At 46.3% G+C, this 16,361-nt stretch overlaps 6 protein-coding genes across 19 annotated transcripts in view; 3 read left to right on the top strand and 3 right to left on the bottom strand.

Moving 5' to 3' along the window:
- The first annotated feature begins 13 nt into the window (after positions 1 to 13).
- On the top strand, positions 14 to 9,526 carry LOC118511466 (V-type proton ATPase subunit C). The gene is made up of 9 exons (XM_036054584.1): positions 14 to 328; positions 1,154 to 1,310; positions 1,387 to 1,540; positions 6,633 to 6,819; positions 6,902 to 7,000; positions 7,072 to 7,327; positions 7,401 to 7,498; positions 7,582 to 7,717; positions 7,795 to 9,526. Exons 2-9 carry the CDS (start codon positions 1,170 to 1,172, stop codon positions 7,888 to 7,890), a joined length of 1,167 nt encoding a protein of 388 aa, XP_035910477.1. The 5' UTR covers positions 14 to 328; positions 1,154 to 1,169; the 3' UTR covers positions 7,891 to 9,526.
- LOC118511465 lies at positions 1,547 to 6,626 on the top strand. 2 transcript variants are annotated; one of them, XM_036054582.1, is made up of 3 exons: positions 1,547 to 3,001; positions 3,799 to 4,127; positions 4,253 to 6,626. In XM_036054582.1, exons 1-3 carry the CDS (start codon positions 2,253 to 2,255, stop codon positions 4,357 to 4,359), a joined length of 1,185 nt encoding a protein of 394 aa, XP_035910475.1. In that variant the 5' UTR covers positions 1,547 to 2,252; the 3' UTR covers positions 4,360 to 6,626. The 2 variants fall into 2 exon arrangements, with proteins under 2 accessions (XP_035910475.1, XP_035910476.1); XM_036054583.1 differs by having other exon boundaries at positions 3,799 to 6,626.
- LOC118511467 (queuosine salvage protein) lies at positions 8,011 to 11,856 on the bottom strand. Its single transcript, XM_036054585.1, has one exon. The coding sequence runs from the start codon at positions 11,807 to 11,809 to the stop codon at positions 10,631 to 10,633; it is 1,179 nt and encodes a 392-aa protein (XP_035910478.1). The 5' UTR covers positions 11,810 to 11,856; the 3' UTR covers positions 8,011 to 10,630.
- Positions 11,857 to 12,038: 182 nt separating this feature from the next.
- Positions 12,039 to 13,100, bottom strand: LOC118511468. Its single transcript, XM_036054586.1, has 3 exons — positions 12,949 to 13,100; positions 12,392 to 12,867; positions 12,039 to 12,316 (listed from the first exon to the last, which is right to left on the bottom strand). The coding sequence occupies exons 1-3, from the start codon at positions 12,971 to 12,973 to the stop codon at positions 12,116 to 12,118; spliced, it is 702 nt and encodes a 233-aa protein (XP_035910479.1). The 5' UTR covers positions 12,974 to 13,100; the 3' UTR covers positions 12,039 to 12,115.
- Positions 13,101 to 13,469: 369 nt separating this feature from the next.
- LOC118511469 lies at positions 13,470 to 14,331 on the top strand. The gene is made up of 3 exons (XM_036054587.1): positions 13,470 to 13,797; positions 13,877 to 14,014; positions 14,083 to 14,331. Exons 1-3 carry the CDS (start codon positions 13,666 to 13,668, stop codon positions 14,161 to 14,163), a joined length of 351 nt encoding a protein of 116 aa, XP_035910480.1. The 5' UTR covers positions 13,470 to 13,665; the 3' UTR covers positions 14,164 to 14,331.
- A 41-nt stretch (positions 14,332 to 14,372) lies between these two features.
- The window catches only part of LOC118511464, a 47,880-nt gene continuing 45,891 nt past the window's right edge, over positions 14,373 to 16,361 (bottom strand). For all 13 annotated transcript variants that reach the window (XM_036054576.1, XM_036054574.1, XM_036054575.1 and 10 more), the window contains 2 exons: positions 15,766 to 15,992; positions 14,373 to 15,463 (listed from right to left, as the gene is read on the bottom strand). In XM_036054576.1, the coding sequence (XP_035910469.1) occupies positions 15,253 to 15,463; positions 15,766 to 15,992 (438 nt within the window). In that variant the 3' untranslated portion in view covers positions 14,373 to 15,252. The remainder of the gene's footprint in view (positions 15,464 to 15,765; positions 15,993 to 16,361) is intronic.

Raw genomic sequence — 16,361 nt, forward strand, 5'->3', positions numbered from 1 at the left:
AACACTACAGCAAAACACGTTCGCTGTGTAGCGAAACGTCGCAGAAAACTCTCCCACACAACCGTACCGCACCGAAAGCAATCACGTGAATACTGTGTAATGGTGGTGAAGAGAAGATCTGGTGCCGTTGGTGTTCTTGCCTGAGAGCTGCCTGCGTTCGATAGCGATTTTCCGTACGCTTTCCCGGATTTGTTGCCCATCGACCATCGACCGTGCCGTGGGACAGTAGGTACTGTACGGTTTGCTACATTCCCGGGACCATCATCGACCGCCGTCGCCGCGTACACAAGCAAAGTCCGAAGGGTGAACAGTTTGTGCATTGAAAAGGGTGAGTTTTTCCCGATGCACGACGGTATGGTTACAGTAGGAGCAGGATCTATTTTCCTTAGCGAACGGAAAACTGCGTCGTGTGGTGAAATGGTGCTTTAAGGTGGTTTTATTCCTGCCCGGACGAGAGAGAATATTGATCTTCGAAAGGCGTAACGAAAATCGATAATGTTTGTACGATGCCCCTTGTGACACGGGAAGTGAGCTCTAGGCAGAGAGAGGCTAGACATGCGATGTCCTGCTGAAAGTGAAGGAAAACTGTGGGGTTAGTGGCAAGGATAAAACAAACATCCTTTCCCCTAGCCAAGCTAGGGCGAGTTGACGGAAAAGTAGTGTTCGATGAAGGTTTTGTGCAATCCGAGCTAGGGAAAAAGGTAGATGTCATGTGACTTATCAGTTCAAAACAGCTGACCATTTTTTCGCTTCGCCAGCACTCTGTCTCGCTCACACGTGCAGCCGTCTGTGTGCTGCATTACTTTCCTTCGTTGGCGGGTTACTTCGATTGTTCCCTGCATGGTAGCAGCATAACTACTGCCGTAAATAAGTGAAGGCACAGCACCATTGCATAAGTGGCCACCAGTCACCACGGAAAAAGGATACAACGGATGTCCTGCGACTGCTCCACCGTACGATCATTACCCATCGAGGGTATCGATTTAAGTGTCATCGATTCAAAACAAATCAATCTTACCTCACCAACATGCGAATGTCAGGGGAATCGGGTTGGGCTCCTCCCGGATGGTTGATGCACGAGAGTGAATTAAATATTGAAAAGTTGTACCTAGAAAAGGGGCTCGTTCTAATCGATCCTCCATTACCGTTGCAGGTTTCAGCCAGACAAAATGTCCACAATGACCGAGTACTGGTTAATATCGGCACCGGGCGACAAGACCTGCCAGCAGACCTGGGAAACGATGAACAACGTTACCAGCAAGCAGAACAATCTGTGTGAAAACTTTAAGTTTCACATCCCGGACCTGAAGGTAGGCGGTTGGAACCGAAACCCGTAGCACCGAGGCATGCATACTGACGCGCACACCCCGTGTTTGGTTGTTTTAGGTGGGAACCCTCGATCAGCTGGTCGGTCTGTCGGATGATTTGGGCAAGCTGGACGGTTACGTCGAGCAGACGACGCGCAAGATCGCCGCCTACCTGGGCGACGTGCTGGAAGATCAGCGCGACAAGCTGTACGAGAACTTGCAGGCCAACAACAGTGAGTAACCACGCTGGAATGAGCGGTGCTTGTTTTATTATTTTTTGGAACTTTTTTTTGGCTGTCTTGTACCCACCCCCCGCCCCCCATTATCCTTGCAAACCGAACGAAGCGCGTCGGTGTGTGGAGAGGTATTCATTTTCCCCCGCTAAATGCAGTGAAGTAGAATAGAGAGGTGTGTAAGCAAAGAAGCGCAGCAAAGCAAAAATTAATCACATTCCTTACCAATTGTCGTTCGACGCTGCTACAAGAAACAAGATGGAGAGTATTAGTATGTTTGGCTGCATTCCGAATGCACCGACTGGAATTCGGATTGAACATCCTTGGGACAAAGGGATTCTCTTTTTGGGCCGTTAAATTTCTGGCATTTCTTTTTGGTCACAATTGACCCTTAGTTGATTGGTGGTTCCAGTACTGCGCACATGTAAAAAAGGGTCTTAGAAAGGGATTCGATACCGATCAGTTCCTGTCGAGCGACGGGCGTCTCGAGTAGCCGGGAGATGATTCTCCGTTTTATAACGATCACACTTGCTGTAGCATCTTTAAACCCGTAAAAGAGCATCAGTAGCCATTCCATTTGCATGATATTCCCGTCCGTTCCTGGGACAATTTTCTTACTTTCTGTTATGGTCAATCTCATTATCGGTTTTATTGCTCCACCTTACTTTCCCCCATTCGCCATTGACACCTTTGCCCTTCCTATATAACCCACATGCAACATCCCCATTTTCTTCTGCACACCAATAACCACTCGAAACTCGCGCGTTATTGCTATTGTCGCTCGCCTTTCGTGTATCCCCGTGACGTGTCGAAAGGTCCGGACTCATCGGATGATGAATCCGGTCCACCAACACCGGCAGCATTGGAAGAGCATAGCAAACGCTTCCCACTGTTGGTGGAAGATGACCATAGGTCACGGACGCGTTCCTCCAGCCACAGCCACCTCGAAGCTGGCACACCAACCAGAAACTCCTCGCGTCACGGTAGCATAACGAATTCTTCCTCGTCCGCCTGTTCCGTGGAACTGCGCCGAGAGTCCACTACCAGCAGCGGTGGTGGTGATGTAATCGGCCCGGTATGCACCTGTCCGCTGCCTTCAACTCCAACGACTCCGACGACCCCACCAACGGTCGTGTGTCAGATGTACGATTACGATGCCATCTGCCCGGTGGCTGCGGATGCTGGTTGCAATTATAGTAACAGTAAGGATAAGCTATGCAACAGACGGGCGGCTAGTAAGCCGCCACGTTCGCCGCGAAGCTCGAACGCTAGCAGCAAAAGCCGTCAGGGTAGTAGCAGTAGCAGCAGTCACGGGCATCTGTCGGCGACGGCCGGTAGACCACCGGACAAGTGTGGACACAGCGCACCGGAGACGGACGAGCATGATGCAGATGGGCGGGAAGGGTCCGGATTCGAGTGGCGCTGGTTTCATCGGCGCAAGCATTCACAGGCAAAGTCCAGGTATACTGGGCCCGGGACAGGCCGGGACATCCTGTGTGTTTGTGTGTGTGTGTGTTGAATGTTTGTTGACCAAAGAATGTGACTGTGTACGGTTGAACAATCATCATCATCATGATCACACCAAGGACACCCCATGTGCTGTCGTCGTTGTTTTTGTACACGTTGGCGTCATATCATATTCAGCTCCCTGCCAAGGACTCGGGACAGAATCCTTCGATTGGTATGCACGTGGGTCTAAAAATAAGTTCATTCTCCATTTTTAATCGCTTAGTATGTGTATGTATCACTCACATAGCCCATCCGAGTATGGACACGATGAAGAATCATTCATCACTGTGAGGGTTAGCTTTGTTCCCCATGAGTAATCGTAATCAGGAAAAGTATCATCAACCGAATTGGACACAGTATCGTTGATGTGTGTTTGTGTTTGTGCTGTATGTCCTTTAAATGTTGCATACCTTCCTCCCATTCTCAAGCCAGTCGTTTGTTCATCGCTCTATATCTCACTTACTGTGTACATCGTGTATCATTTGGAAACGTTGAATGAATTTAAAAAATAAACGATTCCCCCCACCTGTTCCCCATCAGTTCGAACACACGCAAGTTTTGTGTAGTAAATGTTCGCTGTGATGTGTTTACGTGTGATCGTCACGAAGATCGGTTTAAAAAAACACATTTTAAATGAGTTTTCCTACGAAGCGCTTAGCCGCAGTCTGTGCTGTGAAGTGTAAACTGTATACCAAACATTCCGTTCTCGTTTGCACCACTGCTCCGCTGCTCCGCTTTCGCGGCGTTAGGAGCCGCTCGTCTAGCCATCTGTTCGGCGGCCACAGCCCGGGTCGCACGTCCGGGATTGGATTCCGCACCTCGCCGGTCAGCAGTAGTTGCTGTGGTGGTGTTGGTAAAGCCGGCACCGGCCGACATGGCCGTGCATCAAGCCCCGAACAGGACGCTGAGTCGGAGGTTTATGGTGGTGAGCTGCTGGATGCTTCCTCCTCTAGTGCACCACCGGTGGTGACAGCCATCCCGTCCACGGTGGCACGGAATGGGTTAAAACGGCAGGGGAAACCGACCGCTAGAAAGGTGCCGACAAACCCCACGACGGTGTCGGCGGTCATCAATCCAGGTCAGGCTAAACCTGGTCCTCATTAGTGTTAATGGCTTTCGTTTCTCGATTTTTCTTTAATTTGTTTTTTACTCACCAATATACACAAATTCTTTCTCTCTCTCTCTTTCTCTCTTTTATCTTAGTATACTATAGCTGGCTCCGCTGTACTATGTTATGTTTGTTTAATATAAGCAAAGCTGCATACATACTTCAGGTCGTTATAGTTTTCTGTTGTCCATCGTTGCAATAGTCGTTTCCGTTTGTCTGTGCTTTTCTGTCCACCGCTGATTGCCACCTATATGTTGCTGATTATCTCTGTATGGACACGTTCCCGGTTCGAGAAGTTTTGTTTTGTGTTGTTGATGCTTCCTGCACAGTCCCGTTCGTCCCTAATTCCTTGGCGTTACGTGTGTTAGGACCCTCAGCTAGTCTTGTGTCAACTTTGGTGAGCTAGTTCACACGATTCAGCAAAGAACTCAGCCAGGTCTCATGCGAACTATCAGTTGAAAAGGTTTACGAGGCAACAGTCTCGTGAGCCTCCGTGGTATAAACACTTATGAGCACTCTGCCTTGAATATCGTGAAACATATGTACCTCAATAGCTCATTTGGTCCGGATGTCAAGTCGTACCGTTGGTTGGATGTGTTCTAGTCCCTGTTCAATCAGTAGACAAGCATGAGCAATTTCTCCAATTCGAGTCCCCTCAGAACATTTGTAAAGGAAGGGTACCCCTATTACCAACCACGAGCTAGCTCACTGGCAAATCGCTCAGTAGAACAATGACACCTCCACATCCCTTGCTCCACAAATATGTCCCGCTGCATCAAAACAATTCTAGTCTGGCCGGTTTGCTGCTGGCCGCTCTGCCCGTCCTGTATGCCGCTGTCATTCTGTCTGTTTGCTCTGCTGTATATCTTATCGAACGATTTATCTTTCTTACTTTCTTTTAATCTGTTTTCCAGTCCTTGCTCGTTTCAGGAACAACGCCGTCTTTGTTTGCTGCAAGCTGTTTAAACTGCTCTTTATGTGTTTGCGTGTCCTTTCTTCTCTACCCGCTGCGCTAATAGCACACGCAGCTCACCCCATACACTAGCTCCCACAACCATGTCCAGTGCACCTACCTTAACCTACATAAACCTCCTGTGTTCCTCCTTCTCCTGATCGTTGCTATCGGATTTTTTTTCCAACGTCCCAAAACGTTATTTGCACCAGTTGCGTCCCTTTTAAAGCGCTATGTTTCTCCTTAGTAGATTTATATTTTTGTTTGTTTCATTAGTTGCATTCTATCAAGGTGCGCAACCAAGTTCTTGACGTTAGGTAATATCGCTGGTACACACCACTTTAAAGATTGATGGGATTGGCTCGTTATTGCAGTTTTTGGAAGATTGATGGTGGATTTGTGGATTTAATTTAACCTGCAACGGGTGAATCGAGTTTATCCGATGGGATTTGGTATCGATCTAACCGCGCGGCGTCACTACCGGTGGGCTCGCGCCAGTTATTCGGTGCCAATAGCTCACAATAGACAACACCGATCGGGTCCCACCCAATCCACGTGTTCAGATGATTGGATACATGTGAGGCTCTTTTTTTCGGTACTCATACTCTGGGTTATGGGCAAACATTTTCCACTGGATTAGGGTCCTTCCACGGACAAATGGCGGAATCTTAGTTGCGCACCTTACATCCAGAGCACGCTTTCCACTTGGTGATCGTGATTCCCATGCATAAAATCCCTGCCTTCCTTTTTTTGCAATCGTTCTAGGCAAAGTTGTACGAGTAACGATTATCGTCCCGTTTACCTTCTGTATTCTGTGTGTATGTCTTTACTCTCCTTAGTTAGAAATGTGATTGGAACGCAGAACATACAGCAAATTGAAATTCGTGTAGCGGCTAAAATAGTGAACACAATTGATGAGCAAGAGGATGTGTATGATTAAATTTGGATTGTGCGTAACACACATGTGACAACTTCTGCTACTACTGCTGTGTGACCAAAGCCCAACCAACACCACGTGTATACTGTACTGTTCTGAAGCTACTGTAACCATTCCCACGCTTTCGATAATGTGTTTTATTTCTTACCAAACTTCTGCTGCTTTGTTTTTTACCTTTGTACATTACGTAGCATACGACAAAAGCATTTGTTTTAGCAAGCAAACAAGCAAATGTATAAAGCATCTCTCTCTCTCTCTCTCTGTATTATGGATGGTGTTGATCAAACAATCAAACTTTTCCGACAGCACACAAGCGTCATGTATCTTGTACTCTCTTTTTTTTATTCTATCTTTGGTTTCTTTAATAAGTTGTGTACATGTGACTCCGTATAGTCCGTTGTTTTTGTTTTGCAGGATGCAGGGTGTTTTGTTATATAGCCGATCTTTCCGAAGCACTGACACCATTTTGTTTTCCTTTTTTACTTTAATGGGATGGGGTTTTCTTTTCGGGCCTCCGGTAACCTGCCTTCATTGCTAATGATGTCCCTTCTTCTCTGTTTCTCCTCTGTAACCGTCCTTTTTCCAGATGAGCTGGCCCTGTACATTACCCGCTTCCAGTGGGATTTGGCCAAGTATCCGACGAAGCAATCGCTGCGCAACATTGCGGACATCATTTCCAAACAGGTCGGACAGATCGATGCGGACCTGAAGACGAAATCGGCCGCCTACAACAATCTGAAGGGTAACCTGCAGAATCTGGAGAAGAAGCAAACGTAGGTGGTCCTTGGGCCCGGTTAAAAGTCGCTTAGTAATATCCCTTTAACATTTTTTTCTCTCTTTCTATCCTTCTCACAGTGGCAGTTTGCTGACGCGCAATTTGGCCGACCTGGTGAAGAAGGAACACTTCATCCTGGACTCGGAATACTTGACCACGCTGCTCGTGATCGTTCCGAAGTACGTGTGCGAAATCGCAACGAAAAAAAGAGGCGTCAGTTTTTGCTAATGATTTTAACTATCCCCTAAAGGGCCAACATGGGCGACTGGAACGCACACTATGAAAAGATCACGGACATGATTGTGCCCCGTTCGTCGCAAACGATCACACAGGATGCGGACTACGCCCTCTGCACGGTTACGCTGTTCAAGAAGGTGGTCGATGAGTTTAAGCTGCACGCGCGCGAGCGCAAGTTTGTGGTGCGTGAGTTCGTGTACAATGAGGAAGAACTGGCGGCAGGCAAGAACGAAATCACGAAGCTGGTTACGGATAAGAAGAAGCAATTCGTAAGTAGAATTGTGAAGCCGGAAGCCTGATGGAACCATCGAAAGCTAACGATTGCTATGCTCTGGCACTTAGGGTCCGCTGGTGAGATGGTTGAAGGTGAACTTTAGCGAGTGCTTCTGCGCCTGGGTCCACGTGAAGGCATTGCGTGTGTTCGTCGAATCGGTATTGAGGTAAGGAATTATATGAGATGGCACGTAGATCAGTAAGTAATTTCGTACTTTCTCTTACTCGCTTCGGGTTTTTTTTTTGGCAGATACGGACTGCCAGTCAATTTCCAAGCCATCCTGATCCACCCGAACAAGAAGAGCACAAAGCGTCTGCGCGATGTTCTGCAGCAGCTGTACAGCCATCTCGACGGCTCGGCGGGTTCTTCCGGTGGCAATGCGGATGTAAGTACCGGCAATACTGTAGCTTGGTTTCGGTTGGGAAAACATTAACCACACGTTTGCTTCCCTTCTTTACACAGAACGTCGATATTCCTGGGCTCGGTTTCGGACAGTCTGAATACTACCCGTACGTGTACTATAAGCTAAACATCGACATGGTCGAAACGAAGGTTTAAACACACACACACCGCGAGAGATAGGGCAAATTTTTGGTTTCATTCAACCTTATCGCGTTTATCCGGTTTTTTTTCCACGCGCTATTGTATTTTGATGTTTTTGTCCCTTTGTGTGTAGGCTTTTTTTTCCTCCGTTTTTTTTTTTCATTTTAAATGATGTAAAGGGCAATTTCAAATAGTTTCCCCTCCCGCAGTTTTCGCACAAACGAAGAATCCTGTTTTTTTGCCTCATGTTCACGCTCGAAGAGCCTTCCTTACGTTCTTATCCGCTATCGAAACACTCACACACACACACACACACACGTACATGCGTTCGTTTTTTTTTTTGTTTTTATTTTTCCCACTTGTAATCAAAATTGATTATTATGTTGATTATTTTATTAATTATTGCGTAATGTGCAGCAGATAGTTAGTGTGTAGTTTTGGTTTATTCGTCTGTTTACCTTTTTCGATCAATTTTCCATCATACTCTATGTCCGCTTTTTCCACGTTTTCGGCCATAGTGGTTGTTAGCTGTAAAACAAGCTGTAATTAAGCGATGTTGCAGAACAGGAAGAAGAAAAAAAGACCGATCATACTGAAACTGTAATGAGCAGTACGAAGAGCGTTCGTATTTGAGCAAGTTGATAAAACGACAAAAACAGACAGTAAAGAAAGCAGTAAACATCCCAAACGTTGGCTGGTTTGGCGTACAAGCGGAACGGTTAGGAAGGTACGCCGGGTACACCACCATCGTATGCCGCCGGCGTACGCTCTTTTGCCGGTATCCCAGCTACGGTGAGCGTGCGGGTGCGAGGATCCAATCCAGCGTAAGATTCCTCAAACTCGGCGCTTTAATGCTACTAGCAGAAATGATCAAAGTATTATCTCGTGTCACAATCAATTTGCCAAACGGTCATCGAGCAAATAATCAGCAATCGCAGTATAGCGTTACCGTTGCACTCTCCGATACGCATGGGTACAGTCACATTGTTGGTGCTGGAAATGGAATGAAGCTAGGCACTATCGCCTATCGGGAACATCACAGTTTCATTCTCCATCCAACCCGTCTCTCCTGTACACGGTGTGATGGTTGACCCCCCCCGAAACAATAATCAAAGTATCAAAGGTGTGTATTGTAAGGACGTCCTCTAAACCCTCCCATCCTTACTGGCCGATAGTAATAAGTGTCCGCGTGCAGATGAGGTGAGAGGGAGGATTGTGTTTGGCTAAACTCTTGTTACTTGAATGTGCAAATTCTATAAACTATTCCATAAGCGAAGAAGAACCCCTCCTCCCCCCTTTATTCCAAATGAGTATCATAATTGTAAAGTGCACAGGTGGCACAAAAGACCGCTTGCGCCAGTAGCTAAACCACCTTTGCGAATCGTTTCCGAGGATAATAATATGCCGATTGGATATCGTTGCAAGCGAAGGTAGTCTTTTGTTATCGTATATTATATTTCGTGTAAATAAAACAGTAGTTCCGAGGTGGAAAATGTAGACGACTGTACAACACAAAACAAAAAGAAAGCCGGAACCAACAGTCTAAATGCAAACAGGAAAATGGCGCGCATACTAATGGAACAGTTACAAAACCAATAATAATGATGATGATGAAGATGATGATAGGAACATTCCAAGCGAAGCAAACGTATGTTTTGATGTTTTCCTCGTGTTATTGAAACCGATAATGATATTGAAGGAAAAGGAAGAACGGTGGAGAACATCCGTCCGAAGATGGCGGAGTGGTTGCGTCCTTGATGTGGACCTGGTAAGTCGATAGTTCCTGGTAAGTGTATAAGATGGACAATTTTACATAATTCATAGAAGGATTTTAATGTCCCTAATGGTATCATAGTCAGAGGAAGAGCCTAGACGACAATAGGAGCTCTTAATTTATTTTAAACAAGCATACCACGTTACTTAGAAGTGCAATAACCCTTGTCCGTTCCAAGGATATATGTTGAGAAGATAGACTAGCTATTTCCCTTGAACTAGGAGGCGTTCAATCAGCAGATTCAATCTTTTATGGTCTTACAACTTGCATCTTCACTATAGTTAGTGTTGGGTTGTGAGCTCGCGAGCTATTGGGAGGCCTCGCCTCAATAAATTGAGGTAGCTCTTTACACTCTTCGACTTCTTCGCCCTCAGTGAGTGCGGAGCTACCGCGGGAGGCCTCACCTCTCACATGTTGGTGAGCAGTTGCCCTCTCCTCTTTAAAAAGAGCTACTTGACCCAACGCTAACTATAGTCTCTGTTCCTGGCTTCCAAAAGTGGCTTGGACCTGAAGAATGCAAAGAAAGTATAGTATTCGATTTCTTCAGAACAATCTTTGACCTGCCGAAGGACACCAGATGCTCAACAGCGTAATCAGTTGTTCCTAGACAAACAAGACATTGCCATTCGAACGCATCAGAAGTGAAGGGAAATTTAAGTGTGACAACATGGATGCTGTGTACTAGTTCGTCTAAGAGAACGTTAGGATATCTCAGAAAAGCTTCCTGAAAGGGTTCATCAATCGCTCATCATCATTCGGTTCATCAATTGATTGTCTACCGGACGATCTGTTGACTAACCCTTACTACTGAAACCTAAATTTGGAGCCAACATTCAGATCTTTTTTTCATGCGGCAGTTACTATTTATTGTTAGCTGTCTGTTAAATCACTTTTGCAAAATGTATCTTGAACATGCCCTGAGCTTAACAGACTAACCAGATCTTACCATCCGCTGTCTTGCTGTCCACAACTGCCTCCCGCTCAGTAGTAAACGCTGATCGTTTTGTGGAACGGAATGTACTCCAGCTCAGCCGCATGCTTCCGGCGATAGTCCCACAGGAAATGGTCCAACAGGATCGCATTCACGCACCGTGGATCCGTATCCGGATGGCCGGTGATCAGCTTCTCCCGTACCATCGCCTTCAGCAGTTCCACCACGTGGATCGAAGCACCACGAATTTCAATCTCCTCACGACATCCATTCTCCAACAGTTTGTCCGCCTGCAGCACCACCATCAGCTCGTCGCTGTACGTTAACGTTCCGAAGTGTACCAACACCTGCGGTACCCGGTAGTCGGCAAACATCGTGATCGCATCGATATCCTCAAACCGGCCCAATCCTTCCCCACGGAAACAGGACCACAGATCACCGACCAAGATTTGTGCCCGCTTGTAGAACGATACGCGTGTTTCGGTTGAAGAGCCGTCGCCAGCGTCTTCCTTCAGTGCGGCCTCATCCCGGAAGCAGGGAAACTCTTCCACGACACGCTGCAGCAGCTTAATCGCTGACCCGTCGCAGGTACGTACCACGTTTTCAAACTTCCCTCCGTACCGATCGAGCAACACTTGGCCAACCTCGTGCAAGCATTCGACTCGCGATTCGATCAGTGGTGCTTTCGTGTCTGCCGTATCCGAACGCAGAATCGATTCCAGCTGCTCGACCGTGATCTTGGAGTAGTAGGCCGGATTCGTGATGTCGATTCCTTCGCGCATCGCCCGGTTAATGGCGGCACACAGTGCAAAGTACCCGGTTTGTCCGTCAACCTTCCACTTCGTTGCATCGGCTCCCGGCGTCCAGAAGCAAAAGTTAAGCGTATCGATCAGAAAAATCCAATCGACCGCATGCGGATCCTTCGCCGACGGATGGTGCTCGTGCTGGGAGAAGTTTTCGATGTTGATTTCCTTCTCCTTGATGCCGCGGATTACCCGGTCCGCCAGCTTCTCGATAGCGGCCTCGTGTACGGTTACGTACCGAGCGTTTCTTACGATCAGCTCACCGGAAGCGGCCGGTAGCAGTGTAGGGGTCATCGTGGCGGTAGTCGGAGTGCTGCGGGAATTTCTTTTCACACCGAACAGGAAAGCACGTGTGGATGCTGTTTGCGATGATGCACGCGGAAGCTGGTGCCGGCCTAATGAGACTAAAAAGCGCGCGCTCTGCATCCAAGCTGATGTTGTTTATGTTTTCCACATTCCGAAACGATATGATTTGTTTGACATTACATATCCAGACGTTTATATCTATGGATTTAGATATGTTGCTAGGAAAAGCATAAAAACTCGCAATGACAAAAGGAGTTTGCATAAAGCGACCGTACAACTACGCTCGCGATAACGCTATCGGGATGTTAAGTTTTCACAACTACAGCAAGCACACATACACACAGAAAGGTCCCTTTTACGATAACGATCTACATAAACGCCGCACGCATAAAATACTTTATTCACTGCAATACCAGCGAACAGTTTCTACTGCAGTCCCAGCTTTTGCTTAATGATGAACTGTGGCAACCGTTTGCCCTTCCAGAACCGTGGCAATGGTTCGTCGGTCGCCTTCCTTAGCTTGCTGGCCACGTACGCTTCAGCGGAAAACTTTTCCGCCTCCCTTATCTGGCCCAACAGCTCCGCCTGGAAGAGTTTCTCCTTCTTCAGCTCTCGTCTTTGTCGGATCTGTAAAGTAGCAATATCGTTAGGACACCAAAGCGCCTTCCGGGGTTTCATTCACGCTCAACGGCGGTTACTCACCTTTAACCATTCGAACTTCATGCGCTTGCGAAGCTTTCGCAGCTTGTGCTTACGCATCTTACGCCTTCGGATGACGATTAAGCGGGCCGCTTGTTTGCCGTTTTCATCCTTCCCGGTCGTGTCGGTGGGTAGCTCTAGGGACGGTATTACCGCTAGGTTGTCTCCGATCGGCCCCTGCGTACCGGGACGCTGTACGGGGCTTTCGATAATACGCGACACAAGCGGAATGTCGATGATTTCTTTCAATGGGATTAGTGGGTTTCTTCTTACACTATTGCCTATCTCGAACGTTCCGACCGACGAGCGCAACTGTACAGGACGAATCGGAAGCCAACCATCCGAACCGTGTTCAGCTGGGGTCAGCTGTTTCGGTTTGTTCGTACTCGTTAGGGCAGTCGAAACGATCGGTAAGGCAGCATTTCGTGAAGGTTCTTTCAGTGCGATACGGCTAAAACTGCGTGCCAGCGAGGCAACTCCTGTAAGGAGAGGAAAATGTGTACTGTGTTATAATAACAAACGCAGAAAGTGGTCATTTCAGCGCAATCAATCGTATTTACCCTGAAAATGCCGGTGATGGAACATTCTCTTGTGACCATCAACAAATTTTAGCTGCAAAAACCCGCACACGATTATACAATGTTTTGATTCTGCCCGTTTGGCAGCTGTCAGACGGGTCGCACATTGGGTACAGTGCGTGACATAATTATATAAACGATATAAGACTTGTAAAATGTTAAACTATGGATTCTGTAAAAAATATTGCTTGTTTGTAGGAATTAAAACAAAAATAGATTTCCTCGGAGATTTTTCTGTAATATAATTGAAAATGAGGTGAACAAAGGGTTAGTTTCGAAAGAAACATCAAAGCGTTTTTTTGTACTGCTCAACTCGACTGTGCGAAAATGACAGTTGACCAGGGTTGATTTGAATGGTGCAATTTGAAAATTCTAATTTTGAGGTTATAAAACGTGAACACTTTCGGATGATGGGGCGTCTCCATTGCTTGAATTAATAAGCCTTTTTGTGCTACTATTTCATTTCAAATATTACTTTTTCCATTTGGTTTAGTTTTTTGCGAAAGTTTTTGTAAACAAAAGCAATCCTCTGTTGTCGAGATTTCCACGCATGTGCAGATCGCAGCGTTTGTTGTTCTCCTTGCGTGATTGGAAAGTAAACAAACATCAACCGTAGGGAAGCTGTTGAATTGTGCCGGAAAGGAGCTCAGTATTATCGATTTAGTTTTTGTGCGAATCACGAAATACAGACTGCTTAAAATGTTACATACTGCCTCAGTGTTCCTTGCCCTTGTGTTCACCGTAACAATCGCCATTACAGTATGGGGTGCCGACGTTGATAAGGTTGTGTTTCAGTTTCCGGAGTATGATTTCAAGGAAACGAGTAAAAATGTAAGTATCGATGCGTATCGATTTAGTTGGACTGCAGACCGGCGAAGGAAGGTATCATCTTTTGTCCGATTACTTGCAGGAGTTGACTTTCCGCGAGTACGAATCGGCCTGCGATCAAAGCAATCGGTGTGCGGAATTTGATGGAATCGAAAGGACCCGGTGCGTTCGGGAATGTATTTCACCGTCGTGCTATCAGGAAATCTACAAATTTGATGAGGTTGATTCATGCGGTTACTTAGGGTTTTCATGCAGCACTAACATTCTTTTTTGTAAATTTATTTTTAGCTCGAAGAAGGAGAGATCGATGTACGACTGAACTCTTTCCGTGCCTGCTTTATGCAACGTCTCAATCGTAACCGTGGCTAAAATATTGCCTCACCCGTAGTTCCTCTATGTAGTATTTGAGTATTCCTCACGGCCTGTTTACTGTTCAGTATTTTAACTTTAGACCTAGTAGTGATCCATTTTGTTCCTCGGATCCCGTTCTCGAGTCAATCATTTTTTCGTAAATAAATTGTCCAATTTACTAACATATTCGGATGCCTTTTGTTGTGCTGGTACGTATTTCCAAGTTGTTTGTATTTTTTCAATGCTTTATTTTCCATCAAATCCATAAATTCATCTTTATTCGCTAAGATGAGAATGAACTACTTGTGATAACAGGCAAGCACACTGCTCTTGCAAATGGTAAATGCAGGAAAGAAAGGAACGTATAAAAAAGAAAGTAGTGTAATGAGCAGTGCATGAACATAACAGTAATCGAATGAAATGATTGCTAAACAAAGAAGAAAAGTGAAAACAAAATAATGAAATGGAGTATTAAAAATGAAATGAAAACTTTTAAAATATGTAATATTTTCGAACGACGGTTCTCTCTGTACAACCAACCGTGAAGCGTTTCAAAGCGTTTTTGCCAATAATAAATTAATCCTCTGTGTGTGTGCCGATGTGGGTGTTTGGGTGTTGTCTGTGTGTGTTGTTCTTCCTTCAATCCTACATCCCAATTCGTAGGGGCTGTCCTTTGCACAAAGCACGATGGATAGAAATCACTGGGTCTTGAAAATAGTCGCCACTGGGACGAGAGGAAACAAGATGGCCCCGGCCAAGCGCACGTGCGCACAGCCATTTAATCCTAAAACCCGCCGGGATTAATGCTACCGAAAAGCATGAGCGATAATGAGGAAGCAGGGGGAAGATGGAAGGAGGGGAGGAATATGTTGTGAAGGTGTATGTTTGATGTAAATGAAACACTACTTGACTAAATGAAGTTCCACGGACTTTAGGAGCGTGTGGAGCCTTATTAATGCTTTATCCCGCTAGGCGACTTTTAAAAAAAATGGCACAACGACTCTCACTCTCTCGCTTTTCTTTTTCCTCGGGGGGATAAGATGGGTTGGATTTCCTCACCAACCGGTGACGGGTGCTGCCGGGTTCCAGAACTGTCCAGATAAGAGTTTACGATTTGTTCCGAAGATTTTCGAAAAACTGTATACTAGACTTCAGATGGCCCGGAAGTAGGACCGGGCTGCCAGGACGTTCCGGTGATGTATGGCCATCGTCACCATTACTTTCACTCGTCCCTTCACCGTTCATACCACCGTCAGCCACCGGTAGCGGTTCCTCCTCCTGTTGGCCCACCTTATGGTCATCCGTTACGTTGTTGGCCCTGTAGTTCACACGCGCGATTTGGTATGTGTGTGTGTGTGTTTGTGTGGCGGGAAGCAAAATTAAAAAGAAAGAACATGTCGTCTCGATTAACATCCTTCGCCTGAAACTCCAACATCTATACTAACGACGGATATTATCACTACTTATCTACTAAGATACTAACTAACGTTCATGCATATCATTATCACTACTACTACCTCTAACACTACCACTAATACTACACAACAGAACGAAACAAACACGAAAAGCTACTGTCGAAAGTGTGCCCCACCGGAGCCACTCATCCGATCGACCACGTACTTATGCTCACGGATCTGTTTGGACAGGCTGCGCGCCGTTATGCTATGGCCCGGTGCCATCGGGTAGTACGTGGACTGTCGGTACGCCTCCAGATTGAGCTTCCGAATCTCCCGAATTTCGTCCCGCACCGCAATGCTGCTCGTGCTGCTGTACTGCCGTTGGCCCTTCGATCCGGCGCTAGGCATTCCTTCCTCGTTCAGCACATCGGACGACTGGCGGATAAAGTCCTGGTGGGAGATAAGAAGCACGATTAGTGGACTGCGAATCTAGCAGAGATGGTTTGAAGTTAGGGATTTAGATGAACCTATGATTGGGTGATATATTAACACACGTACACACCGATGCGGTATGGGTAGAGAAAGGGGAAGGAATATGTTCTGAGTGTAGATCTGGAAGGTTTAAAACGTGTTGTAAACTACAATGAATGTGTGTTTGTGTGAGTGTATTTTGTTAAGTATTAAAGAGTAGTGAAGAGTACCAAGAGAGTTATTCGATAGCTCACGTATGCGACTTCCTCCAAGCTCTTGAGCTCTTATTCATGCGTGCTCATGCAGGATTATGCTAGGCTTCATCCAAGCTCTAGTGCTTGTTCAGTT

This window comes from Anopheles stephensi, chromosome 3 (assembly GCF_013141755.1).
Source record: "Anopheles stephensi strain Indian chromosome 3, UCI_ANSTEP_V1.0, whole genome shotgun sequence".
Classification (NCBI taxonomy): domain Eukaryota; kingdom Metazoa; phylum Arthropoda; class Insecta; order Diptera; family Culicidae; genus Anopheles; species Anopheles stephensi.

Excerpts from the sequence above, each read along its gene's own strand:
- LOC118511467 (XM_036054585.1), bottom strand. The coding sequence starts at position 11,809 with ATGCAGAGCGCGCGCTTTTTAGTCTCATTAGGCCGGCACCAGCTTCCG.
- LOC118511468 (XM_036054586.1), bottom strand. The coding sequence starts at position 12,973 with ATGTTCCATCACCGGCATTTTCAGG. Across the intron at positions 12,868-12,948 it reads CCATCACCGGCATTTTCAGG|GAGTTGCCTCGCTGGCACGC; the intron begins GTAAATACGATT and ends CTCTCCTTACAG. Across the intron at positions 12,317-12,391 it reads TGAAGTTCGAATGGTTAAAG|ATCCGACAAAGACGAGAGCT; the intron begins GTGAGTAACCGC and ends GCTACTTTACAG.
- LOC118511465 (XM_036054582.1), top strand. The coding sequence starts at position 2,253 with ATGCAACATCCCCATTTTCTTCTGCACACCAATAACCACTCGAAACTC. Across the intron at positions 3,002-3,798 it reads CATTCACAGGCAAAGTCCAG|GAGCCGCTCGTCTAGCCATC; the intron begins GTATACTGGGCC and ends TCGCGGCGTTAG. Across the intron at positions 4,128-4,252 it reads GTCGGCGGTCATCAATCCAG|TATACTATAGCTGGCTCCGC; the intron begins GTCAGGCTAAAC and ends CTTTTATCTTAG.
- LOC118511469 (XM_036054587.1), top strand. The coding sequence starts at position 13,666 with ATGTTACATACTGCCTCAGTGTTCCTTGCCCTTGTGTTCACCGTAACA. Across the intron at positions 13,798-13,876 it reads TCAAGGAAACGAGTAAAAAT|GAGTTGACTTTCCGCGAGTA; the intron begins GTAAGTATCGAT and ends GATTACTTGCAG. Across the intron at positions 14,015-14,082 it reads AAATCTACAAATTTGATGAG|CTCGAAGAAGGAGAGATCGA; the intron begins GTTGATTCATGC and ends ATTTATTTTTAG.
- LOC118511466 (XM_036054584.1), top strand. The coding sequence starts at position 1,170 with ATGTCCACAATGACCGAGTACTGGTTAATATCGGCACCGGGCGACAAG. Across the intron at positions 7,328-7,400 it reads CGGATAAGAAGAAGCAATTC|GGTCCGCTGGTGAGATGGTT; the intron begins GTAAGTAGAATT and ends TCTGGCACTTAG. Across the intron at positions 7,499-7,581 it reads TTCGTCGAATCGGTATTGAG|ATACGGACTGCCAGTCAATT; the intron begins GTAAGGAATTAT and ends TTTTTTTGGCAG.